The 27,869-nt window shown below is 32.9% G+C and overlaps 1 protein-coding gene across 1 annotated transcript in view; it reads left to right on the top strand.

The window, feature by feature from the left end:
• Positions 1–27,869, top strand: part of Pof1b (POF1B actin binding protein) — a 69,377-nt gene that overhangs the window by 25,309 nt on the left and 16,199 nt on the right. Inside the window, exons 5-7 of the mRNA XM_027932890.2 lie at positions 5,136–5,318; positions 21,631–21,761; positions 27,350–27,377. Coding sequence (XP_027788691.2) covers positions 5,136–5,318; positions 21,631–21,761; positions 27,350–27,377 — 342 coding nt within the window. The remainder of the gene's footprint in view (positions 1–5,135; positions 5,319–21,630; positions 21,762–27,349; positions 27,378–27,869) is intronic.

The following is a 27,869-nucleotide window of genomic DNA, read 5'->3' as shown; positions in this document are numbered from 1 at the left end:
AATATTCATAAATATTTTAAAGATAGAGCTAAAATGACATTCAATTATCAAATGCCAGACAGAACCACCATGAGTTATAGCAATATTTCATTATATCTGTAGCTCTTCATGGAATCCTTAATAATCTCATATTCAGGCAAGTATTGGTACAATACTTGCCTCACGTGCACAAGGCCCTAGGTTCAATCCCCAGCACCAATAATAAATAAATAAATAAATAAGCTCATATTCATTTTATCATGTAAAGTATTATTATCCCTATTTTAGTAAAAGGGAACTGAAATCAAAATAATCACATACAAAATTAATGGTAGAATCTTAAATATATATATATATATATATATATACATATATATATATATAAATGTTTTGTCGTTTTTCTTTTAACTAGTCTCACAAAAATAATAATTTAAAGCATTATAATTTTGTATTAATTATTTTAGCATATAATGAATTTCAAGTGAATAATATGTATGAACAAATATGTAATACACTGAATACTATGACAGATCGAGAACACTGAGGGTTCAAATAACATTTTTAAATTTTCATTAACTGAGAGACCAAGTACAGAGTGCACAGCTGCTAGAGGACCACAGTAATCTCATGACATCTACAGCACCAAGTCCTTAAATGCAGTTGTTGTTGTAAGCAATAGTTTTCACATTGCTCTTTTTAGTGGATAAAAGTTTGTCCAGTCCTATTAGAGCCTGGTATTATCTCTTGGACAGTTTTGAACTAGGACAATGTATCAGTTTCCTAGGACTATTCTAATAAAATACCACAAATTAGGTGGTTTAAAAAATAGAAATTTATTATCTCACAGTTCTGAAATTCAGAGGTCTAAAATCACTGGGCAGAGCCCTATTCCCTCTGAAGCCCTTGGGGAAAGAACTCTTCTATGCCTGCTTCCTATTTTCTGGTAGCCTCAGACATTCTATGGCATGTGGATGCATTACTCCAATTCTCTTTTAATGGCATCCTCCGTATACATCTTCCCATTGTCTTCCCTCTGTAAATGTTTGTCTCTGTGTCCAAATTTCCCATATTTATAAGAATAATAGTCATATTGTATTAGGACCCATCCTAATTACCTCATTTTACCTTGATTACATCTATAAAGACACTGTTTCTTAATAAGAGAACATTCTAAATCACTGGGGGTTAGAACTTCAACATATCTTTGCAGGGGTAACAAGCAATTCATGATAGGCAGTTAAATAATATCAAATCAGTGTGGATAACAAAATCATTTTTCTCATATACAAATGAGACTGGCTGATGTATTAAAATTTCATTTTTTGACTGGGGCATATGAACCCAGGGGTAATTTACCACTGAACTATCTCCCCAGTCCTTTTTATTTTATTTTTTTTTTTAAATTTTGAGACAGGGTCTAAATTGCTGCGGCTGGCCTCAAACTTATGATCCTCCTGCCTCAGCCTCCTCAGTCACTGGGCTTACAGACATGCACCACTGCACCTAGCCACATTTTATTTTGTAAGAACTTCATGGGCAGTCACTATCAGATGTGTAGGAAATAACAAAGTTTACTTATTTGATGCCCAGCAAAAATGAAATTGAGTAAACTCTCAGAATATTAAACATTCAAATCTTTAAGATTTCATTTTGCTTAGAAAACTGAATATAGTATGAAGAGTTTGGTATGGAATATACTGAATATATATATATATATATATATATATATATATATATATATGGAAGAGGAGTATCAGAATAGTTCAGATAATTATGGTATCAAGTAGAAAAATTTCATCAAATATTCCTGTTCTTCCAAGGGCCAGGATTGTCTTCAAGCTACCAAATTATAAAACCTGCCATTTATCCAACTGGGCTGCTAAAACAATAAGATTTTATACATTTTAATAGTAAAAATGTTGAGTAGGATCATTTCATGCTGCTTCTAGCTTCTTGTTTCAAAGAAAAACAGGTTTAAAATTGACCCCCTGTACATTATATTAACACTATGTAGGTGAAATAACTAAAGAAAAGCTCCTTTAAGGGAATACTGCCATGCCACAATGAATCCAACTTATATACATTATTATAATGCATTATTTAAAAATAATAGAAGGGAAATCAGTAAAGTAGAGGAAGGGGACCAAAAGTAAGGAGGAGGGGAGGGACAGGAGAGGTACTGGAGAAATAGAATTAAATTAATTACGTTATGTGCATGTACAAACATGTCAACAGGAGTCCCACCATTGTGTATAATTATAATGCCCCATAAAAACAATAGAAATGAGAATACCACCACTGTTTACTGTTAACTTGAGTATTGACTTGGTTATGCCAAGTTTTTCTTATTAATGAATTAAATAATTTGGGAGTTTGGGAACTGCCATGGAAGCTGTCCAAGGTAAAAGGAACCCTGTAGTTGTAACAAACTATAACTTCTTTGCTCTAGTTAAGTTTCCTCTGTGATGAAGTATATACTAGGACAAAATGGATAAAACGAGTGTCTGCATGAAACTGTTTATTATCAATTAGGACTAGCTCATAGATGAGACCTGTCTAAGAAAAAAAAATGTCTTTGTAGCAAAGAGATGGTAAAGTAGTGCCAGTTGAAAGAAAATTATTCAATTCATATAATTTGTACTCTATAATTCTTTCTCTCCATCAAAGATATTGAATAATCTATGATAAATTAGTAATGTTTGATATTTTGTACTTAGAAAATTCAGTTCATGACATGCTTCAAATTTCCATTAATATATGAACATCTTACTTTAGAACAATAACTTTAATAGTCAGGTATAAGAATTTAAAATGAGATTGGGAGTGCAGCTCTGTAGTAGAGCTCTTGCCTAGCATGTGTGAAAAAAAAATTAAAAATCTGCTAAGAGTTCAGTAGAACCAATGTATGGTTCAGAGGCTAGATAGGCTCAGACAAAGTGTAGAGCACCCTAGATGATAGGAATGTCAGTGTTCTATTGAAGAGTCAACTGATACATTAACAAAGGAAGATAATTAATAAATGTTTTTTTTTTCTTTATTACCTTCTGTTGATGTGTCCTTTCCAAGTGTTTCCTCACTTGCTTTTGGGGGTATACATTGTTGTTATTTCTTCAGGAGAGTTTCTATTTCATTAGTGTTCAAGATCCCCACTGAGTTATGGTCTTCTCAGATTGTCAATGTGATTTTTATCTTAATCCAGATTATGATGGTATTGTTTACCAAAAAATAATAGATAATATATTCAAATCCCCAAATTTGTACAAAGGTTGCTGACAGCATATGCTTAATTTTCTAAACTGTTAAGGTCTTAGTGCTAGCATACTTTCAAAGTAAGTTATATTTAAAAAGCATCTAGAGAAAATAATTCTAAGCATTTAGATTGCTTAGCATTTACCTATATGGCATTTACCTATATGTCTATCGAGGTGACTTGTATTTGCAAAATGTGTTTCTTTATCCTTTTGTTTTTTTTCCAGAATGTAGTGGTGTGTGTGTGTGTGTGTGTGTGTGTAGGTCATTTGTATACATGGTAAGAATTTCCAGAATGTAAAAGAATATAAAAATCTATAAAAAGTATAAAAATGCATACAATGAAAAACAAGCTTATTTGGATCAATTTGTCCCTCATTTCTCTTAACAGAAGTTGCCATTCTTAAAAGTTTATTGGTCAAGTAATACAGAAGCATTTATGTATATTCGTAAATATATAGGTAAAAACATTCTTTATAAGTTACACCAGAATACTATATTAATTCTTCTGCACTTCTTTCATTTAACATAAGTTGAATTTTTTCATATAAAAATTTAAAATATGAAGTATTTTACTATTTTAATATTGGTCAACTATCCACAGTTGAAAGAAATAGAGCATTGAATTCAAATGTTCAAAGTTGATTATACATAAATGTAGTATTATGACTCAAAATTGAATATTTTTATTTAAAAACAAGCTTCTGGATGCCTCTTATCAAAGTAGAATAATAACAACATACTATAGCAGATATATGAATTCCTCAAAACTGAAACACTTAGATATATTAGTTTGTTTTCCATACTTACCTGAAAATATCCATGGCAAATAAACAATCAGGTAGCAAATATTTAGTTTAAAAATAACAAATTCAAGAATATCTTGAGCTCAGTATATGTTCAGCCAATTAATACCTGAAAGAACTCTATGCTAGAAATCTTGAGTTCCAACCCCAATTTTTCCATTAATTTCAGTCATTATAATTAAAACAACTTGATTTTCTAGACCTCAGGGGTTTATTTTATACCTTCAAAATTAGTGAGGTAGATAATAAAGTCAATGATGATGATGCATAAATGATAATAATAGTAATAATAATAGTAATAAATGTATATTACTCACCTACCTTGTACTATGTAATATACAGACATTAGTGCATTTACCCCTCACAACAATCCATGAGGACCCATACTGAACTCAGTTTGGCAAATTAGAAAACTGGGACTCATAAAGGAGATATATATATATATATATATATATATATATATATATATATATATAAATAGATAGATAGATTTTTTTTTAAAGATCAAAGAGTAAGTGGAAGAATTAGAGTTAAAAATCCATGTTTTCTGAATTGGAAGCACCGGTCACTGGTTTTCAATCTTTTTTTTCAAAAATTCATACTTGATTTTCATAAGCATTAGCACTTTGTTCCCCCTACTGTGACTCTAATATGCTTCCTGACATTGAAAATCACTACATTATTTTCTAATTTTATATCCGTCTACATCTTCAGTGTTATGGTATTATTATGTAATTAGATACTGAAGTGCCTGTTGAATCATCGAAGAAAGATTAATTAATATTAATATTCATTATACTTTTAGTGATAAGTGTAACTGGAATATAAATTTAATCAGACCATGTTATTCTCTGGCCTATCTAGGTAAGTATTTCTACAGTCACAGATACATGATTGAATAAAAATAGAATTTAATACAAGTTTTCCCAATGGAAGAATTTGAAAAATAATATATCACCAATTAATACTACAAATTCTAGGGTTTAAATTATATTGTGAAAACATGCACTGAGTTTTCAAACATGGTTTCAGTTGCTTTTTTAGTCTCAATTAATGTTATTTATTCTCAGCAGCTATTTTTTATATGTGTTTGTGTTTTAGGAATGCTATCCTCAGGTTCAATGCCATCATCATATTGTCCAACAGCCTCAGATCATCCACTCTTCACACTGTCAACAATCCCATTCTAACCAACAAATACATAGCATCACAGGAAGTGATTCAACTTCTACAAGCATTGGAAATGAACTGTGCCATGGTGGATCAAACCAGATACATGAGCAGGTAAGATCAATCATCTGATTCCTTTTCAAATGGAAATAACATCCTCAAATACTTCTGACACCACTGTATAGGTACTCACATTAAATTTTCATCAAAACATTGATTTTTACCACTGTTATTTATATTATGTTATAACTTTTTAAAAACCAATTATCCCATCTCTCAAAAGACAGAACAATTCAGGTTCTTCAATACATTAAATCTATGACTTAAGTTATTACTAAATACATGATTTCTAATTGATCCTTACTCTAAAATGAGCCCAGTAATTATGCAACATTAAATAATTTTCATAAGGTGTGGTATTTAAATGAATAACAATTTAGAAATGATTATATAAGATGATTATAATGGTTACATTTCATTAGCTAATTACTTCCTATATATGTTATTTGAGAATATATTATAATAATCCAAATAAAAATATGTTAATACTTCATTGTATATTATAACAAAATAGAAACTAAGTAGCTGAGATATCTCTTGGGATGACATCTTCAGTGAGTAAATTATGTTTAGAAGACTGGAATCTTAAATATTTGCTATACAAGTGTTAAAAGAAAACAAAGACTTTCTTGTATCTGGTAAAACTAATAATCACAACTGGAGCAATGGAGAATCAGACATAATTAATGTCTTTTTCAGATCTTAAATCAACCTCTCATAGGCAACTATTACTAGAAGAAAAAAGAAAAGAAAAAGAATAAATAAGGAGCCTGTCAATATAAGAATTTGTATTATTTAAAATATATTTGAGATCACTTCTAAGGACTGAAATTTTGAAATGTATACTTTAGCCATATTGGACAAAAAGAAGTATAAATGATTTAAAAATCTATATTTTTCCAACAAAACTCTAAAATTGCCTTTACTCTGAATGCTTGCATGGAAATATTACCCTCTAAAATAACTCTAAATCATTGAATTTCTTACATTATATGGATTAATAATAGCTATAAATGTGTTATTAGATTAAATAATTTGAAATTGTCATTTATACAGGTCATATTGGTCAAATCTCAGTAATGCCATACAGTTCAAACTAATCTTTGATTTTGTTTTGCCTTAGTTTCCTCTTATAGGGGAAAGTAGAAAGCACAAAAATTATAATGCAAAGCAAAGTGTTGTCTATCATTAAAGATAACCAATATGCTTTTAGAAGAGAAGGAAGAAGAAATGAATTTCAGCTGGGAGATCAAGGAAGAGATTGAGGGGGTGGTAATTTACCAGCACTTTGAAAAATGGGCATAATTTTCACATGTGGCATTGTGGTATTACACAAAGATAGTATCCAAGGAAGAGGGAATCATATAAATTATGGATTTACTGAAGTACATTTTATGTTTCAGGAATAATTAGTATTTTGATATGTATGTGATAGAAGACATGTGATAAGGAGATAGTACATTATAGTGTTGACATGTTAAGGCCAGATCATACGTTCCTTAAGTGTTAAATTACAAATTTTGGATTTTCTTTAATAGGCAATGTAGAGTAAGTATTATGGTTTGGATGTGAGTTGTCCTGCCATAGCTCATGTAAGATAGTGCTTAGAGGTGAAATCACTGGGTTTTGAAAGCCTTAGCCCCATCAGTGAATTAATTCCCTGATGGGGATTAACTGAGTGCTAACTGAAGGCAGATAGGGTGTGGCTGGAGAAGGTGGGTCACTAGGGGCATGCCTCTGGAGTATATATTTTGTATGTGGCAAGTGGAGGCTGATTGTCATGTCTTGAGCCATTTCCCTCCATCACACTTTTCTGCCATGGTGTTTTGTCTCACCTCAAGACCTGAGGAATGGATTTGTCTGTCTATGGACTGAGACTTCAGAAACCATGAGCCCCAAAATAAACTTTGTCCTCCTTAAATTGTTCTTGTTAAGTCTTTTGGTTGCAGAAATGAAAAAGCCAACTAAAACAGTGAGTGAAGTTAATTGTGTAAGAAAATACTGATAGGTATGCTTTAGAAGGTTAATCCTTAGCAGTTTTGTGCAAGATAGACTAGCATATTGTTTTTATTTTATAACAATCAGATTAGGAAGGTGATATTATTTTCCTTATCATTCAGATAATGAAATTGAGATCTGAAGAGGTTATTTGTGGAGGCTTAAACAATTAGCATATAGTGGATCCAGGATTCATACATAAGTTAACTAACTCCAGAATCCAATGGTTACCCCTGGAATTTGAGTCAGTTATGTGGAGAGTATTTGAACAGTAATGTAAACATTAATAGAGCACTGGAATGAGAAGTGTCTGTCAGTAGGGAGATATTAGTGATGTAAAAGAAAGTGGAGTAGCTTCAGGACAAGAAGATTTGGGTTATTTCTAGCTTTGTCCCTTTTAAGCTGTGTGATCTTCATAACATTAAACCTCTCTAGCATATTCATTCAAAAATTGGGGTAATAATGTCTATCTCGCAGGGTTGATATAAAGACTAAAATGAAATACATGTTGAAAGTTTTTCATAAACTATAAAGTCCACAACATGAAAAAAATGTCATGTAGAAATATTTTTGAATAGAATAAAATTTAACATAGAATAATGACAGTGAAAACTATGTTAGAGATAATTATCACAGATGAGAACAATATTTATGTATTAAAAATTTTTGTATAGGTTGGGTGCTGTGGCACATATCTGTAATTCCAGCAACTCAGAAGGCTGAATCAGGAAGATCAGGAGGTCACAGCCAGCCTCAACGAAAGTGAGGCACTAAGCAACTCAGTGAGACACTATAGCTAAATAAAATACAAAATAGGACTGGGGATGTGGCTCAGTAGTTGAGTGCCCCTTTATTTCAATCCCTGATATCCCCACCCCCCCAAAAAAAAAAAACAAGGAAAGAATTTTTATCCAATGGCAATAGTAATGGTATATATCACTACCTTAGTACATCTAAAAATATATTTAATCAGACATTTTATTATGTACTTAGAAAATGGGCAGTGTTTAGTAACTAATATATCACTTTTTTTTAACAATACTGATGACTGAACCCAGGAAAACTCCACCAACTGACCTACACTGCAGCCCTTTTTTATCTATTTTGAGACAGGATTTTGCTAAGTTGCTGAAACTGTCCTAAAACTTGCCTCAGTAACTGGGATTATAGGCATGTGCCACCATGCCCAGTTATATCACTCCTATTTTACTATTCACAGTATAGTTTGAGATTTCTCTGTAGTTTTGTTAAAGTTTGAAGGCTTCTTGTGTAGATACAATTTTTCAGTGTTTTATGAGGATAAAGGTGAGATTCACAGGACTAATGGAGGAAGGAGCGTAGGGAAAGAGTTCTGTAACTCTAGCCTCCTTGGTGTTTACATGTCTGTATAGATGTGACTCATGGGTAGAAGAGTCTCTTTAAAGGACAATAGAGCAGATATAATTTAGGATCTTTTAAAACTAAAATTTGTTCCATTTCAATTTTTTTTTTAAAGTTATGTTTTGGAAGTAGCATGGTAAAGTGGAAAGGACATAGGATTTCTGTTTAATTATCTGATTTGATAAAAATCTGATTCTGCTGAGCTGCATGGACTCCTGTAATTAATTTGGTTGAACAGGGAACAGCTGGGGCAATGGCCCAGAGGTTAGTGATCTCAGTGGTTCTCAGATGATAACACCTTATGGTTGGCTTGCTGGAGATGGTTTTCAGGGCGAGAAGCAGGGCATGAAGCCCCGTGGATTTCCGTGCTTGGTGAGTCACAAGCAACCCCTGCGGGCAGGAGGGCACCCAGAAACATCAGACACCCTCCCTCAGCCCAGGAATACACTCGGTTGAGTGTGGGGGAATCCCAGAGGGGTCCCAGACAGCCTGAGTCAATGGCTGAGTCTAAGAAAGACCTTACTTACCTACTACCTGCCCCAGGAGCCCAGACAGAGAAAATGAAGCCCAGCTCTTCTCAGCAGGCTCAGAACGCATAAAAGCTGACCTAAGCTGTGTGCAAAGCCACACAGAAGGGAGACACCACACACAGAGTATGGTGTACATGCGGACAGAAATGTAGTTCACTGTCTTCTGAAATGGGAGCCTGGATTCAATCAGGCAGGAACTGAGCAGCTGGACCACCTGATGCTGAGCCCATGGCAGCCGTGGGTGGTCAGCCCCACCACTCAGCATGGAACTCACCTCAGAGGCCAATCAGCAGACATCAGCACATGACACAAAACCTTCCCTCGGTGACTGATGTATGATTTCTAGGGTCCCTTCTGGCTCTCCTCTTTGGTTCTCCTAGATGGAGCCATTTAAATGTTCAGAACACACTTCCTGGCTTCTGGAAACAGAATATAAATCCTGTCATCTATAAATGAGGCCTGAGGGATGAAGCCAGAGATTTAGGTGAAGGAAGATCAGCATCAGTAACTTAGCGAAACCCTGTCTCAAAATTAAAAAAAAAAATCAATATAATACATTGGTTCTATTATAATGCTATTTTTGTGTGTGTGTTTTGCTGGGGACCAAATCCAGAGTCTTATGCATGCTTCATGGGTGCTCCATCACTGAGCTATAATACTATTTTTAGTATTTTAAAATGCTTGACTTAAAGGAAAAGACTTTGAAATATATTTCAAAATCAGGTGTCCAAAAGCTGACTTCACAATATATGTATATTTTTCACGGCCCTCCCTCAGAATTATTTTGGTTTTAAATTCAAAATATCTCTAGCCATGTCCCTTGGGAAATTAATAACATCATGTGATCATTTTCCTGCCATTGCCAAGGATGATTTCAAAAATGTTAGTTACAGGGAAAAGCTCAGCTGAACTCACTTTACAAGTTGTCATACAGGTGGTGTTTATAAGAAAGAGCAAATAAATATTTATATTGTGTATAAAACTCTCTTGAACTTGGCTTATGGCTTCCAGGAAACATTTAAAGTCACAGGAAGATTGTAAAGGCAACAATCCTGCCCACTCAGATAGTGACGTATCCAATGGAAAAACAACTCCAACTTGGGATGTAATAATGTCTTTCTTCCATCATTTAAAACCTTAGTTGTCAACACCAGTATAACACAAGTCTTAGTGTCAAATACATTTTCTGGCAGGTCTTCTTTTCAGGAAGATTGTTACAAAGTTTCTTTTACATAAGTCATTCACTAATGATGGAATTTGATGCATGGTTAGTTCAATGAACAACATCTTCACTCATTAACCTGTGGCTCAAGTCCTTCTTCATATTTATTGCTTTCATTCTTATTATTGAAATTGAGAGTCATTTGTGCAAACTTTGATACCCTGCTATCCATATCAAAAATTTAATTTGTATCTATTTGGGCACCATATTTGTCTCCTGTTACCTCCTGCAACTTCCTGCTATGATGTACCTTTGTTTCATGGCAATATCCCCTTTGTTTTATACAATCATTACTTATTTACTATTTTTAGCACTTATATTTTATTAACTCAGTAAGCTTAAAATTTCAAATAGACATCAACAACATAAAATAGAAATTCCCTGTCCCAGCCCATTTCACCAACCAGATCAGAAATACAGAGGCCAACCATTTTCAACTCTTAGCTTTGTTTTCGGGAATTTACCACCTACCTCCACTAGATAAATAGTGTGCATATATTTATACTAATATTTCTTGATTTATCAAATGTTCTATATTTTCTGTTGATAATTCTGGTACATAAAGATTTTGTTAATCCTTCAATACCTGCTTTCCTCCCTTACACCATCCCAACACTGTTAAATATCCATATTTCTTTTTGCTTGCTAAATTAGTGTTCAGTATTTATATCATTATTGCAATATAAATAGTATTTACTACTAAATTTATGTGTGTGTTGTTTTGCTTCTTTTATTAGTATAACTATATTTTTTCTGTTGACATTAATTACCAATACTTTTCTCAATATAATTTTATTTTACTGTATTTTATTTTTTTAAAGAGAGAGAGAGAGAGAATTTTTAATATTTATTTTTTAGTTTTCGGCGGACACAACATCTTTGCATGTGGTGCTGAGGATCGAACCCAGGCCGCACACATGCCTGGCGAGCGTGCTACCGCTTGAGCCACATCCCCAGCCCATCAATATAATTTTATACTCAGTCAAATATTCTGAATTTTTTGATCAACCATCTCTCATCAACCTTTTACTTTCCTTAAAACTCAATAATACACATACACCATCCTTCTTGCCTCAATTACAACTATCTATTGACTTTATGGTCACTCTCGTCATCCTTCAAAAGTTTCATCAAGTGGCTTACAATCTTTTATCCACTTCCCACTGACCCTGTCCTGGAATCATCTATGAGAATTATATCATCCATATCAGTAATCTTTCCCACACTCTGTCCTCATAGTTCTTCATATCCTTTAATTTCTTCATTTCTTTGTATTTAGTCCACATAGACTTTGGTCATTCCTTGAACTTACATTGTCACTTAAAACTATTTAACCTGGAATACTGAATGTCTCTCTCTCTTATCATCACTTTATTACATCATCTTCTATGCTTTCCTTTCTACTTAACCTTGCTCTCACTGAGATATCCAGCCCTCAGTTCCAAGCCAAGCTGGACATCATTGTCAACCAATTCAAGAATCCTTTTCCTTGAAACTGATTAACTTTTTGTTGCATTCTGTTTTATTGTCCTCGCTGTACAGATCTCTTACTTTGGGTAGACTACCATCTACTTTCTCTGTTCTGAGATTTTGACTTTTTTGTGTGATGAAGAAAGTCCCTAAATTAAGCCAATTTTATCTAGGAAAGATTACTTCTGTCATATTGTCCTCTCTCCTTAATTGGCAACTCTTTTTACTAATTCGAACTGACTTGCTACCAGTATTTAATGTCTAATCCTTTTCTGTTCCTCCCTACTTTTACTACAAGTCCTATCACTGTTCTTTCCCTTTAGGTGGCTTTGCCTTCTACTGAAAATGGGAAGTGCAATTCAAGTTTTAATGTGTGCCAAAATCAGTTGGAAGGTCTATTTAGGTACAGATTGCTGGAGCCTGACAATTTCTAAGTTTCTTGATTATCTTATTTCTACTGGTCCAAGGACCACAATTTGTGTTCACTGAAAAATTTCTCTATACCTTTAGAAATCTTGTTTCTTTTGATTCAAGAATTAAGATTATATTTGTTTTCAGTTCACTCCATTTGCAATCCTATCATTCTATTGACAGGATCTCATCTTTTTTTTTTAACCTCCACAAAATTTACAAAGGAGGAAGGCATGCTCACTGATTCCATGTCCTCACTACCCACACATTTCTTAACACTTTGTGAATATATTCTAGCTTTGCTATGTTCCTGAAATTTCTTTTACTGACCTCCAAGTTTCCAAATTCAGCTTTCCTTACCAGTCCTCATCTTGTTCCAGTTCTATTGCATTTGGTACTACTTATCCATTCTAGATATTCTTCCATTATACTTTATTGTTGCTTCCAAGTCCTCTTCTGTTTTAGTCAGCTTTGCATTACTATGATTGAAATATCTGACAAGAACAACATAGAGGGAGTTTATTTTGGCTCATGGTTTCAGGAGTTCAGTACACTTTTGGCTTACTCAATAGCTTGGGGCCCCAGGTGAGATAGAACATCATAGGCAGCTGGGCACAGTGGCACATGCCTGTAATCCAAGCAGCCCGGGAGGCTGAGACAGGAAGATCATGAGTTCAAAGCCAGCCTCAGCAAAAGTGAGGCACTAAGCAACTCAGTGAGACCCTGTCTCTAAATCAAATACAAAATAGGGCTGGGGATGTGGCTCAGTGGTCAAGTACCCCTGAGTTCAATCCCCAAGACCCATCCCCCGCAAAAAAAAGGGGGGAGTCACAGGGGAAAGCAACTCAGAACATGGCAACCAGGAGTCAAAGGGGGAGGGGGGAGGCAGTGCTCTGCTCACCAGGGACAAAATGTAAACCCCAAAGGCACATCCCCAAGGACCTACTTCTTCCAGCCACACCTTACCTGCCTACAGTAACCACCCAGTTAATCCACATCAGTGGATTAATCCACTGATTAGGTTATATCACTCATAATCTAATCATAATCTAATGTTACCTCTGAGAATTCTTGTGTTGCCTCACACATGAGCTTTAGGGGGTACCTCATATCTCATCCATAACATCTTCTCAGGCTCTTCTCCACTCAGTCACAAGAAAAACTTCCCTAAGGACCCAATTGTAGCCCCTTTCTCCTTTCTCTATCATCTCTATCTTGACAATATAAAATCTTGACTTCTGACACAGCTCTACATGGACACCTTCCAGAAATTTCTTCCTCAGCTGCAATATGTCATTTTAATTGTCTATGTGAGGCTCTACTTAACTGTCCCACAGTCACCTGCAACTGACCATGCCAGATTTTTATTGTCTCTTATCTCTATTAATGGTATCTCCAGTTCTCTAATTATCAGACTTAAAATCTAATATCATTTTGAATTTTCCCTCTATTTTGCCACTCCACACCTATTCAGTTGTCATATTTTACTGATTGTATACACATCTTCATTATCTGGCTGAAAGTTATATCCTTCTTAAAATTATTTTAGTATTTGCCAAAAGTTATCTCTTAGAATTCTTTTAGCATTTGATTTGTGCCTGTATTTAGACTCATTATTAATCAGTCTGTTCCTTACATTAATGCTATTTAGGTGTATATGTAGCTCTTCTGAAAGACTATAAAGGTTATGAAGACTTTGTGGAGGCAATTGCTTATTTGATTGTGTTTCTAGTAGTACTTGGGACAGTTCTTTAAGACAGTGCTTACTAAGTAAAATATGTGCTTAATGAAGGAATGACTCATGCCCCTGAGACCCTGTAAACCCTGTATTTGGTTTGTGGGTATTGAGTTTAGCTTCAGTTTAATGAGAAAGCTAAAATATATGAGAGTTTGCATTAAAGGTGCCAATGTATATGTGCAGTAAGTTTCTTCACTAGACTGGCTTATATGAGCTAAGGGTTTCCACCCTTTGAATAAATTATATGCTAAGGAATCATAGGAAAGAGAAATGATAGAGAAGTAGAGAAGAGGAAAAGGCAGCAACAAAGGTATTACCAAGATGTTATGTATTTTAAAAATACATATTAGTTTATTTGATGTATATGCTTATATATTTATGCATTTATACATCCTTTCTCATTTGAAGAAATTTGGAATGGCTTATGAGAATCAATAAGATGCAGTGGAATGGAAAAAGACATAAGTGTCAATTACAGTGTAAATACAATGGAATGATAACACCAGAGGGAAAAGTACACAGTAATTCAGGCCACAGGGTTTTATCATTATTAAAACTGAATCAAAACTTTGGCTCTGAGCTTCCAAGAAACCCTTGAAACAAAAAGAAAAAAAAAATAATTTTTTGCAAAGTTTCCATTGTCCATGAGAATAAAAGCATTATAAATTATTAATACTTATTTTGTATTATAGTAAAATATCATATATTTAATTGTCTAATTAGCTATAAATGTTATTATTCACTTACCCATACTCATTATGAAATGACTATACAAACCACCAATGTGGGTTTTTTTTTTTTTTTTATTTCTAGATAGACCGAATGTCTTTATTTTTTATTTTTATGTGGTGCTGAGGATTGAACCCAGTGCCTTATCCATGCTAGGCAAGCTTTCTGCCACTGGCCCTGGCCCCACAACCAATGTGATTTTTAATTGGTGTGAATAGAGGAATAACAATATTTTATAATATAATATCAAATTTACATACATACATACACACACACACACACACCCCAAAAGGAAGTCAGAAAAACCTTGATTAAGCTTTACAAAAGTGCATTTAAGTGAACTTTATTAAGGCAACTCTTCCAACCAGTGCTTTTGTATCAGTTCTACTTAATATGTATTCCCAATTTCATCCTTGATTACAAACAATTTCCTCTCTACTTACCTTGCATCATTAGGCTGTTAAAAGGGCTGTCCCTAATATATATTTTGATTAATGAGATAAATTGATGCAGAATCAGCATTATTACTATTTTTGTGATGATAAAGATATTTAATGTATTAATCCAATATATTTTATTAGCACTTACCATATTCAGGCACTATGCTAGGTGATGAAATTTTAGAAAGATACTAAGACAGTATCTCTACTTCCAAGAAGGTGAGAATGTTTAAATATAAACAATTTTCTTATATTCTTTTTATCATAATTCTAATAGAAAATTATCCATATGCCTTAAATTAAATAAAATCATTATTTGCATGATTGTTTAACAATTCACAAAGCATTTTACCCCCATATATTTATTTATTTGTTTTGATACTGGGGGTTGAACCCAGGGCTGCTTTATCATTGAGCTACATTCCCAGCATTTTTAAAATTGTATTATTATTATTTTTTTAATTTTGAGACAGGATCTCACCAAGAGGCTGAAGTTGGCCTGAAACTTGTGATCCTCCTGTCTCAGCCATCCATGTTGCTGGGATTATAGGTAGACTGCTCCCCACCCCCACTATTTAATTTTATTTGATACCTCCCATAACTTTGTAAAATAGGTACTAAATTACCAACATTTTACAGTTGAAAAATCTAGGCTCACAAATATTAAGCAATTTACTTAACCCACAACCAGGAAGTATGACTTCAATTTTTCATTTTTCTTCAATTGTAATACTTTGCTGTCTAAGTTCATCCACATATAAATATATGGTGGGTGATTAAGTACTTAACTACCACAAGTAAAAAAAGTATTTATCTTAGAATTGTTATTATTGTACAGTAAATTCAGTTCACTGATATTTATTGAAAATCTAATATGTAACAGGCACTGTATAATACATAATTTCTTTTTTAACTTTATTTGTTTATTCTTTCTGTTTTTATGTGGTGCTGAGGATCAAACCCAGGGCCTCACATGTGCTAGGCAAGCACTGTACCACTGAGCCACAATCCCAGCCCCAATACATAATTTCTTTATTCAATATGTACACAGATTAAAATAGCAGTAAGAATTTTCAGAACCAAAAATTATTATACTTTTTCTCTAAGATTGCTTCTTATTTGTGGTACAAAATATGTGCAACCAAATGATATTGCACCTAAAATACATTTAATTTTCTCAGAGATTAGTACCCACTGGATTAAGTTTTATTTGAATCAGTCTGATAGCTATTAAATGTCCAAAATTAAAGCAGTATTAATCAAATGGTAACCTTATTTATCTATAAATCATCATATCCTTATGAGCTTTACTGGTTATATAGATATCACTTATACGTTTTTACTTTTGAAAAATATATTTTCATTGTCATGCAGCAGTTCACAAGTTATTTCTCAGTAGAATCTAAGCACAACAGATCTCATTATTTAACATGTTCATGAGTTTTAGAATGTTAGGTACTTAATGCCTAATTACTTTTATATAACATGGTATTTTAAGCACTTTATAATTTGCTAATCTGCCCTTCTGAATGGTGACTTAATAGTTACAACTTAAGCCAGTTCCTAGTGGGAATAAATTTAATTAAACCAATACACTATCATACTGAATTATGATTTGTTCCTTCACTGCAAACCAGCCTGGAGAAACATCCTCACAGGGTGTGTACCATTAAGCTTGAGGGGCACCATGCAAGAAAAGATAGTTCAGGTGAAATTAGCAACACTTGTGTATCAACTATCTACAGGGCTCTAAAATTACTGTGACTGAACTTTATAAATATAGTTGGTCAAAATCATCTTGAAGTATGAAAATTGATACAGTATAGAGACAACCAGAAAAGTTCACCTACTATTTCTGGAATCTCATAGACAACAAATATGACATAAAACCACAAGAGAGAATTAGGACAAGAATTTCCAAGGCAGTAGTGAGATGAGGTTTATGGTTTCTCTTTGAAAAGTATTTACTTTCTTCAGAAATTCTGAAGTAACCATTAATATGACTATACACCTAAGTGTGGTTGTTTTGCCTTAGGTTTCTGGAGTCTTTATTATCAAGAATTTCTCATCTGCAATCAGAGAAAAGGAACAGGACAGCTTAGTATTTGTTATAATCAAATATTGATCTGATTGAAGGTATTTCATTGTCACGTGTTCATGAATCTTTAATAATTTTTATAATTTTTTGAAGAAATACCACATTTTGGATATCTGGAACAAAATATCTGGAGCAGTCTATATTCCTCCCCTGTTTATATGTGAACAGCTAAAATTATTATCAAAGATTAATATTTGAGATAGCTCTCCTTCTTTAGGTAGATGAGTAAATATGGAGTATATATCTTGAGTATCCGATCAACTCAATATTGTAACAAAGATAAAATCTCCATCTATTACAATTCTTCTGGCCCAAAGCATTCATGTTTCCTTGGGAGATCCCTTATCATGGCTTTCTCAGAGCAATAAGAACATGACTTTGAGCCAACACTAAAAGCTATGCCAGGGCTGGTGTTGTAGCTCAGTGGTAAGAGTGCTGGCCTTGGAAGTGTGAGGGTTTGATCCTCAGCACCATATAAAAATAAATAAAATAATGGTATATGTCCATATGCTTTAAAAAAAAACTAAAAAATAAAAGCTATGCCAAAACGCACTCACAAATAATTCCAATAACATTTAGACATTCTAAGAATTTGTGATTTAGTGACGCAAAAAATGGCTAACACTTTGTGATTAGGAAATTTCATTTTATTCTTGAGTACTAGTCTTATTAAACACTTAACACTAGGTGAGAATCTGAATTCCTCCGTTCTCACAACTCCAAAATTTTGAACCCAACTGAGTTTTGGTTTCTACTGAGTTTTACTTAATTATTATTATTAATCATAGATTCTAAAAAATGACAAGAAATATATTCACATAAGAGTGAATTTTTCTTCTGGTTTCTCTACTGTGACATTTCTTTTAATATAATAATTCATTCTTCAACTTTAATCCTCTTACCTTTTCTCTAGCTGAATAAAATTTATTGCCTGAACTTCAGGCATTTTTGCATAGTTTTCCTCTGAGAAAAGAAAACTCCTTACTGTTGCAAGTCCTAGCCCAACTCACCTCCAAAGTAATACACTTAGGGATAGTGCAATTCCAAAGTAACCAAGAAAACAAATAATCGAGGTCACTTGGGAAAGCAATATAGTGTAGTGGCAGCAAAGTTTGTAGTGAGAAGCATTACCTTATTTAATCTGTATGTGAAGTGCATGTGCAGTGCCTGGAACACATAGTTAAGAACTGAATAAATATTACTTATAATTATCTTTTCTTGTAATAAAATTGTTTCTGTTTAAAAGCTTCTAATACCTCTATCTAGCTTTGAACATAGATAAAATATTGATCTAAGTCATTTCATGTCTTGGCCTTTGTGATTCTTTGAGTGCTTAAATACACCACACAGAAATTACATAAGCAAAATTTTATTAATGGCACTAATGATTCATGTGGGAAAGAATTATGCACCTAAAGTCTACCAATGTGCAGCACAATGACAAGAGAATATTTATACACAAAAGCAAATATTTTAAGAATTATTTGCAACTATGAAATTACTCTTTCCAATGATTCAAATGGAAGATAAACATGATTTTCATAGCATTAGGAGAAATATTATCAGCTGAGAGAACATTATGCCAAATACTAAACATATGCAATTAATTGTTTGGAAATTCTAGAAGAGACACTTGGCACTTGAATATTCTTGGCTATAAAAATTTCCTGTTCTGCTTGGAAAATTTGTCATCTTGGAAGGGACACACATGGGGAGATGAGAGATGAATTGGGGCCAGTTACTGCAAAGAAAATATCCTCAAGATAAATGGAGTGACATATGATGCCTAGATTTTCAATCTCTGCCATGATTTGGACGTGGTTTTTACCCCCAAAATTTGTGTGTTGGAAGCTTTAATCCCCAGTGTGGTGATGCTGCGTGAGATATTTCAGAGGCAAAGCTGATGGGAGTTGGTTAAGTTTTGGGGGTATCACCCTCAGAAGGAATTAAGGTAATTCTTGTGGGACCTTGAATTAGTTCTCCCGAAAGAGTTGTTCTGAAAAGAGCAAGTATGACCCCTTCCCCTGTTCTGGATTCCTGCTTCATCATGTAATCACTCTGTTACATACTACCAATATTCTGATGCCATTTGCTATGAAGCTGTCACCAAACCTGAACTGATAACTGGTACCATGCTCTTGAATCTACAGAACTGCAAATCTAATAAAGTCTTCTTTCTAAAATACCCAGCCTCAGGTATTTAAGTTACCCAAGAAAACAGTCTAAGACACCCTCTTATCTAGCTAATTTTGATTTTTAAAATCATATTGAGACGATATTTTTAGGCTACTCTCAGTTTGATTAAAATATAGATGATCAATAAGGGGAAATGCATGCATAAAATACAAAATAAACATTTAAGTATTTAAGCTTACTTCAAATAGGGACTTGGCTGGTTTTGACCTTCATTTCCCGAGAGGGGCCTGTGATGGAGGATCTGATGGCTCAGAGTTTGAAGTCTAAGGAGAACTGAAGTGTCAGCCTCTAACTCTACAAGTTCAGTTTAGTTGCAGCAACTAAGTAGCTCTTCCATTTTAACTTCAGAAGAAGGTTTGGGGGTCACAATGATATTCTTGAAGAAGTTCTGCCTACACTCTTTTTGATTTTTTTTAAACATTCTTATTGGATGCATTAAGAGCAGTCTGTAAAATATCCTTTCAGAATCTGGATCACTTCTAATCAGGCAGATACATTCTTTCTATTCAACAAGTACTTACTAAGTAGCTATAGAATGTTTAGTCAGTATTGTGCTAAATACTATAGGATATACCAAAAACTATGACGTGTTATTTACTGCTAAGTTTTTAAAATTTATTTTGGGGAAGGGAGAGGGTGCTGAGAGAACAAGACTTTGTATGTGTTAAAAAGTACAAAAACATTGGGCTGGTTGTAGCTCAGTGATAGAGCTCTTGCTTTGTGTGCATGAGGCCCTGGGTCCTATCCTTAGCACCACATAAAAATAAACAAATAAAAATAAAGATATTTTGTCCATTTACAACTAAAAAAAGTATTTTAAAAATGTATAAAAAATATTCAAAACAATTGAACACAAAAGAGCAAAAATTAAATTAGCCTTGTTGATTGGCATAGTCTCAATTTTCAAGGAGCTAATAATCTTGGGATGGGTTTCAAAGGATAGGTAAGATTTGAACACACACAAGAAGGATAGAGCATATTCTAAGCAATCAACAATGCAAGTAAAGATCCAAAGGCAGGAATAGCATGATATGATGGGAACAGAGAGGTTGTTGGGAAACAAAAATTGTTAGTAAGTTGCTAGGTTCATGTAAGCATTATAAAGTATTATATTATAGATCGGGAGGCTGAGACGGAGAATTGCAAGTTCAAAGCCAGCCTCAGCAATGGCAAGGCGCTAAGCAACTCAGTGAGACCCTAAATAAAATACAAAATAGGGTTGGGGATATGGCTCAGTGGTTTACTGCCCCTGTTCAATCCTTGGTACCAAAAATAAATAAATAAAACAAAACTTAAATAAAATTTTTTAAAAAATGGGTTATATTAAATATTCAAACATAGATCTATGGACTATTTGTATTTTTATATATCATAGTGCATAGAATTTATGCACTATTTATAAATTCTATGACATTTAAACCTTCTGTGTGATGATACTGACTTTACAGGTTTACCCAAAGGATGGCAGTAATGGATATGAAACCAATAAATTATGTCTTATTTAGGACACTATACATAATAATTTTTGTCTAGGATTTCAGTTATCTCTTGGGTCCATGAATTTTCAACACTTGACCAGGAACTACTCTTTTCCATGTCAGATTGACTATATATTCACTCCAAATAATAAAAGGAGAGAGTCTAACAAGAAACACATAAAGCACATTGGATAACATAAATTTTCTTAGTCTAACTTTATGATATACTGGTAAACCAAGCTGGATTTCACTGAAAATATGTATGTGTAAATGAAAATAATTATTCTATAGTCAGCATAAGTCAAATATCACATTTTCTTTTCTCATAGGAGGCAGATGAGAAAGCCAAGTGGTGATAATAAGAAATTCAGAGATTATTTACTTATTTTACTATTTTATTTAAGTCTATATTCAGTATTTGTTATTCAAGTTTCGCATTCATTAGATCATGTAGACTTGAGTGCAATGAGATTGAATATGTTATTGCTGTGTTAATTTTTCTTTAAATTTCTTCCCTATGGAAAAAATGATAACTCAGATATAAAGAAAATTTAGGGCTTAATTCATGTGATAACATTAATAGGTCATTTTACTTTTTACATTTTATATCACAATATGTATGAATTTAGAAAAACATAATATTTTTTTTTATAATTGCTATTGATGTTTGTTTTAGGTGATAATTCAGGATGATGGCCCTGAAAAACTGGATCCCAAATATTTTGGAGAGTTGCTTGGTGACCTAAGCCGTAAGAATACAGATCTGTATCATTGCTTATTAGAACATTTGCAGAGAATTGGAGGAAGGTAATATAAACATATTTTTTGCTTTGACATTGTAGCTATCAAATATTTTACTACATTATTGTATTTTAATAGACTTTTTAAAAAAGAGCAGTTTTATGTTCATGGCAGGACTTTCATACTCTTAATGTGTAAATTGGCAACTGTTAGTAAAGCTGAGTAGATGTCTCATTTTTAAAAAATAATACAGATTATGAAAAGCATCAAAAATAACACTAATCCTTTTAAGATTAGCAAAATATTTTGTGTGCTTTTTTGTAGTATACTTTGACAGCAAAAGCAAATTCTTGGGGAAAAAAATTAAAAATATATATATATATGATATGTTGAAAAAAAAGATAAAAAGTGCTGGAGAAAAGGGAACATTTATACACTGGGTAATGGGAATGCAAATTAGTACAACTAAGGTGGAAAATACCATGGAAATTCTTTCAGAATTTGAAAACATAATTGACATATGATCCAACAATCCCACACACAGGTATATGTCCAAAGAAAATGAATTTGGTATGTTGAAGAGACATCTGCATTCCCATGTTCATTGTAGCACTACTCAAAATAGTCAAGAAATAGAAGCAACATAGGTATCTATCAACTGATGAATGGATAAAAAATTGTGGTACATGAACACAATGGAATATTATTTAGCTATATAAAAGAACTAAATACTACCATTTTTGATGACATGGATAGAAGTGGAGATCATTAAGTTAAATAAGCTAGGAATGGAAACGCAAGTACTGTATGGTCTCACTCATATGTAGAAACTAAATATGTTGATCTCATAATGTTATGGGCCAGGCTATATGGACAATGACCAAACAGATTCCATTTTACCCTGAGACTCCATTTAATATAAGAAATTCTTCTCACAATAGAAGTGGAAATTATACTAGGGGTTACCAGAGGTTGAGGACAGTAGTGATGTGGGATGGGGAAAGGTTGATCATTGGGTACTAAGTAACAGATGAATAGAAACAAGAAGTTCTGCTGTGCTGTTTCACAGTAGGGTGACTATTAGATAATGATAATGTAGTGTACTTTTCAAAAAACTAGAAAAAATGATTTTAATTTTTTGTTTACCATAAAGAAATGGTAAATGTTTGATAAGATAGGTAAGTTTTGGGCTGGGGTGGTGGCTCAGTGGTAGAGCGCTTGCATAGCATGTGTGAGGCACTAGGTTCAATTCTCAGCATCACATAAAATAAGGATCCATTGACAACTAAAAAGAAGAAAAGATGCATACGTTTAACCTGATTTAAATGTTAGGAAATGTACACATGTATTGAAACATTATGTGGAACTCCATAAATATTTATAATTTTTAAATGTTAACATAAAATGAATGTTATTCTATGACTTGTTTTAAGATATTACATGTATGAAACAAGGTATAGTCCCATTGCCAACACACCACTGTTTATCTTCTATGATGTGTGCTCAATAAATGGAGGCCAGTGCTCAATGTATATTTAATATATTATATAGTACATATAAATGGTATACATTATACTAATTTTCTACATTTTATATTACATATGAATGTGAATTATAAATACCTATTTATAAATACATATAAAGTATTATACATCATGATACGTAATTGCATATATTTAAAACATGCATTAATAGTTTATCAACTATTCATGTATAAATGAGAGCATATTGTCATAAAATGAATTCTATAGATTGTACCTCCACAGTTGCCTATTATTTTTTAATCACAGCATGTATGTGACCGAATGTTAGGCAAAATCTATAAAAGCTCCTTAAATTCAAAATAATCCAGAAGATAAGAAAAAAGCAATAGTTTTTTTTTCAATTCAGACTTTTTATTACCTAGATCCTTCTACTTCTTAGACATGATTTTTACAATATATAATTGTATACAATATATGCAATTAACACATATGATATGACACCATATATGCCATTTTGTATACATTCTTACTAACAAATACATATTAATATTTATTTGTACATGCCAAAAATATTTTTGTTCCTGCTGTATAGTCTCTTTTAATCTTTTTTTCCATATCTTTTCTATTTTTTGTCTCCCTTCTTCCTAATCTATCATGAATAGTGACTATAACCTTACCATTATCTTCATCTTTTCCTTCTTATTTAGGTGGCCTTCCTACTTAGAAAAATTGTAACTCTGGATCAGTCTAGCTCTCTGCCTTATAAGTTGTTTCCTTTTACCATTCCCTTCATCAGCCCACACCCAACATTCACTATCCCTAAAATTCAGAGAGCCTGATGAGAACAGTTTTATTTGCCTCATTGTCCTTGTTGTTTAGCATAGTAATTGGTTTAATGTTGTTTTAGTCAGCATTTTCACTGCTGTTGCCAAAAGACCTGACAAGTACAATTTTAGAGGAGGAAAATTATATTTGGGACTCCTAGTTTCAGAGATCTCAGTTCATAGACAATTGACTCCATTGCTCCATTTTAAGCCGAACATCATGGAGGAAAGTTGGGGAGGAGGAAAAGTAGTTCAGGACAAAGCCATCAGGAAACAGAGAGCATCACTCATCCAGGACAAAGTATATACCCTAAAGGCATATTCCTAATGACCTACCTCCTCCATCTACTCCCCACCTGCCTACAATTCTTGTGTTGACTTATTCATAACCTTTTAGGAATGCCTCATATCTAAACCTTAACTTGTGGTGCTCAGTAAATGATTTATTTAATGGATGAATGCATTCTTTACTGTCATACCATATAGTTGATCACTCTTAGTGGAAAAAATAAACAGCTATTTGTTTGAACTGGTTCCATTATAATGAATTATTTCATCTTTAGCTACATCTTCATTTTATCGTGATTAATACCTTCTCCCATTGCCTGAACAATTATCCCTTTATCCCATTATGCAAACGACTATTTCATAAATTTATCACTTCACACAAGTTCACTACCTTAAAAATCTTCCCCAAGTTTCTATAATCAATTATTTTATTGAGTGTCCATTATATCTGGGGCATTGTACAAAGTGCTTTATTTATATTATTGAACCCAATAAAATTTCAGATGGAAACCCAAAGACAGTAAGTTTTTAACCAAGTTCATGCAGCTACTAAGGGCCTGAGATGGATTCAATAATTTTTGAGTAATTTTTCACCTATAAATTATGACTTAGCTTTTCTGATAACCCTTCCTTAGATCCTAATTTGGATCTAGGTGATCCTCTTGGAAAGAGAAGAAAATTGAATACAGGAGGAGGGACACAAGGAGAAGGTGGAAACAAAGAGTAAATTAGGGAGACAGAGATGTCATTATGAATTATATCTCCTTCTGCACTGGGGGATAATAGCTGGAATTGCACTAGGTGGAAAAAGAAAACAAAGTAGCACTCACTATATGCTATCTTACCTTCTGGAAAGAAGGAATTTAATGAAAAAGAAACAAAAGTTGGGAGGAACAAAAGATTGAAGGAGGAGGAGGAATGAAGACAAAGAAACTGATAACCTCTGACAAGCAGAAACTCTTGGGTACCAAAATTTTACAAGACCTTATTTATCTTGGGGTGTTTACTAATTATGAAATAATCTAACTCCCCTTGCTTAATTACTTTTTGTACTTATAATTAGTATGAGACAATAAAGTTGGAATATAGTTAACTAGAATAAAACTTAATTGAATAAACTGAGACATAGAGATTAGACAAATTACTGGATATTAAATATCTGGTATGTAATAAAAGCTGAAATATGAACCTAGGATATGAACTGTGGATCTAGAATTAGGGTACTTAAGCTGGGAGTGATGGCATGTACCTGTATCCTAGTGACACAGGAGGCCAAGGCAGGAGGATCACAAGTTGAATGCCAGCCTCACCAACTTAGCAAGGACCTAAGGAACTAAGCAAGACTCTGTCTTTAAAATAAAAACATTTTAAAAAATAGTTGCAATGAGAAATTATACCCCATTATATATGATGTATTAAAGTGCATTCCCCTGTTATGTATAACTAATTAACCCAAATTTAACTCACTTCTCCTTGTGTCCCTCCTCCTTCTGTCTCCAGTTTTATTTCTCTTTCCAAAATAGAGTTCAGCAATGAGTGGGTGCAAGTTCAGAATTAAGGAAGGTTCTCTCAAGGACCCATTCTAATTACTTTCTAAATTTCCAATATTAAATACTATTATTGATCCTTGTTTTGTTCATTGGTTTTGTTTTCTTATTTATGGAAGTGAGTGACTAGGAACATGAATACTAAATTGTCATTGGAATAGGAAGAAAGAAGAATTATTATTTTAAAATTCATATTATCATAATTCCCATTAACATTAATTCAAGACTCCTGAAACTGAATTGTGATTCATGATTTTAACTTGCTTTAGCTTCAAATATATACATGCAGTTAGTATAATGAAACAACTTAAAAATAGATTTTTTTTTGGCTAGGTCCTCCCCACAATTTCTATTTTAGACAACACAGGAAATACCATATACATACGTGCAGATAATTGCACATATATTGTCATACCTTGGGAAATGGAACCTTTAGATCTTTTTCTCTGTACTAGCTTGTATATTTTTGTAAATGTATGTAAGAGATTTTACAGAGCGAGCAACTTACTTATCTCTATAAGCAGTATGTTACAAATAAGCAATTTCTTAAAAGGTAAATATAGGTATTAATATAATAAAATTGTATTTAATAAATTCTGTCTTCATGTCAGAACATATATACTGTTTTTTGTTGTTGTCACTGCTGTTCCTTTGTTTGAGAAGTATATTCACCATATGTATGTTTGCCAAATTCTTCCACCAAGTGCAGAGGTAGCAAGTACATAAAAATAAAAGTCTATCTGTTGCCTCTGACAACACTAGAACTGTATCATTTCCAGTTTTCACCATTCCCGAAGGAGCTAGTACCAGTCTAGTATAACTACTAACAATTCTCCTGAAGCATTTGCCTAGTTAACAGTGCCCTACTAAGGGTTTTTCAAATCCACTGGCCAAAGTCTCATTTTGATGCTAGAAATTCTATCATCCCACCAAAATTTTGATCACTTTGTTGAAGGTTTTATCGTATGTAAAGATTCAAATACTTTCAAGCTCATTACTGTTGTATAAAATACATATAAAATGAATGAGTTAGTATTGTCTTTCAAATTTTAATTTTGATAAAAAGGATATGAGGAACTTAAACACTGCAGAGAGAAGCTCCTATCATCACTGATCAGGAGCAATAAAAGAGGGAGGTGGAGGTAGAGATAAAAAACCTATTATTGCTATTTTATTCACTGAGTAGCATTTATTGGCAAGCACTGAAGACTTCTACATTTAGCGTCAAATGGACTAGTGTTAATGGATAGAGTACTAACCAATTCTGTAATTTTTTTTTTTTTTTTGGTATTCTGATGTTGATGCTTTTAATAGATTAGCTAATTAAAGGGAAATTATTAGCCAAACTAAAAATGCCATTTTAGATAGTTTCAAATTTTTCATTTGGGTTATAAATTGAATCAGTACTATTACAATATATTAAAAATAAACTAATGAAATAGTAGCATTTATGTATTATCTATCAGTGAATGCATTTTCTAAAGATTCTCTTTTGTTTATTATTCTTGCAGCAAACAGGACTTCGAGTCTACAGATAAAGTAAGTACAAAAATAGATAAAAAGAAAACATAGTAGATAAAAAAGCAGGCTTCAATATTTGCACTAATATTCTTTTAGTTTAGAACTTTAATTAGACTGAAAACACAAGTGTTGAAAGAAATAATTATTTTTCCTTTCAAATGATGTAGCTATTTAGATCTTTGTAATGGCTATAAAAATAGTCATAATTCACACACAAAAAAATGTTCTTTCAGCGGTCACGTTAGGGTTTTTCTTTGCTTATCAGAACATTTAAAATTACATTAACCCTATACTGTCTCCTTTAGAAAAGTGAAATCTACAAAATTAAATAAATAGCAAATTTAATTTCAATATATTTGAAAACCTTGTATGTGCCAGCAACTCAAAGTAACAATTATTTGAGTATTAATTCTATTACATATGCAATTTTGTTAATAATTTCTTGTAATGGAATAAATAATCAAATAAGAGAAAGAACTGATTTCAGTGCAATAAAAAGCCCAATCACTT

Source organism: Marmota flaviventris, chromosome X (genome assembly GCF_047511675.1).
Source record: "Marmota flaviventris isolate mMarFla1 chromosome X, mMarFla1.hap1, whole genome shotgun sequence".
In the NCBI taxonomy this organism is placed as follows: Eukaryota; Metazoa; Chordata; class Mammalia; order Rodentia; family Sciuridae; genus Marmota; species Marmota flaviventris.
This window is presented reverse-complemented; position numbering and strand designations above follow the sequence as displayed.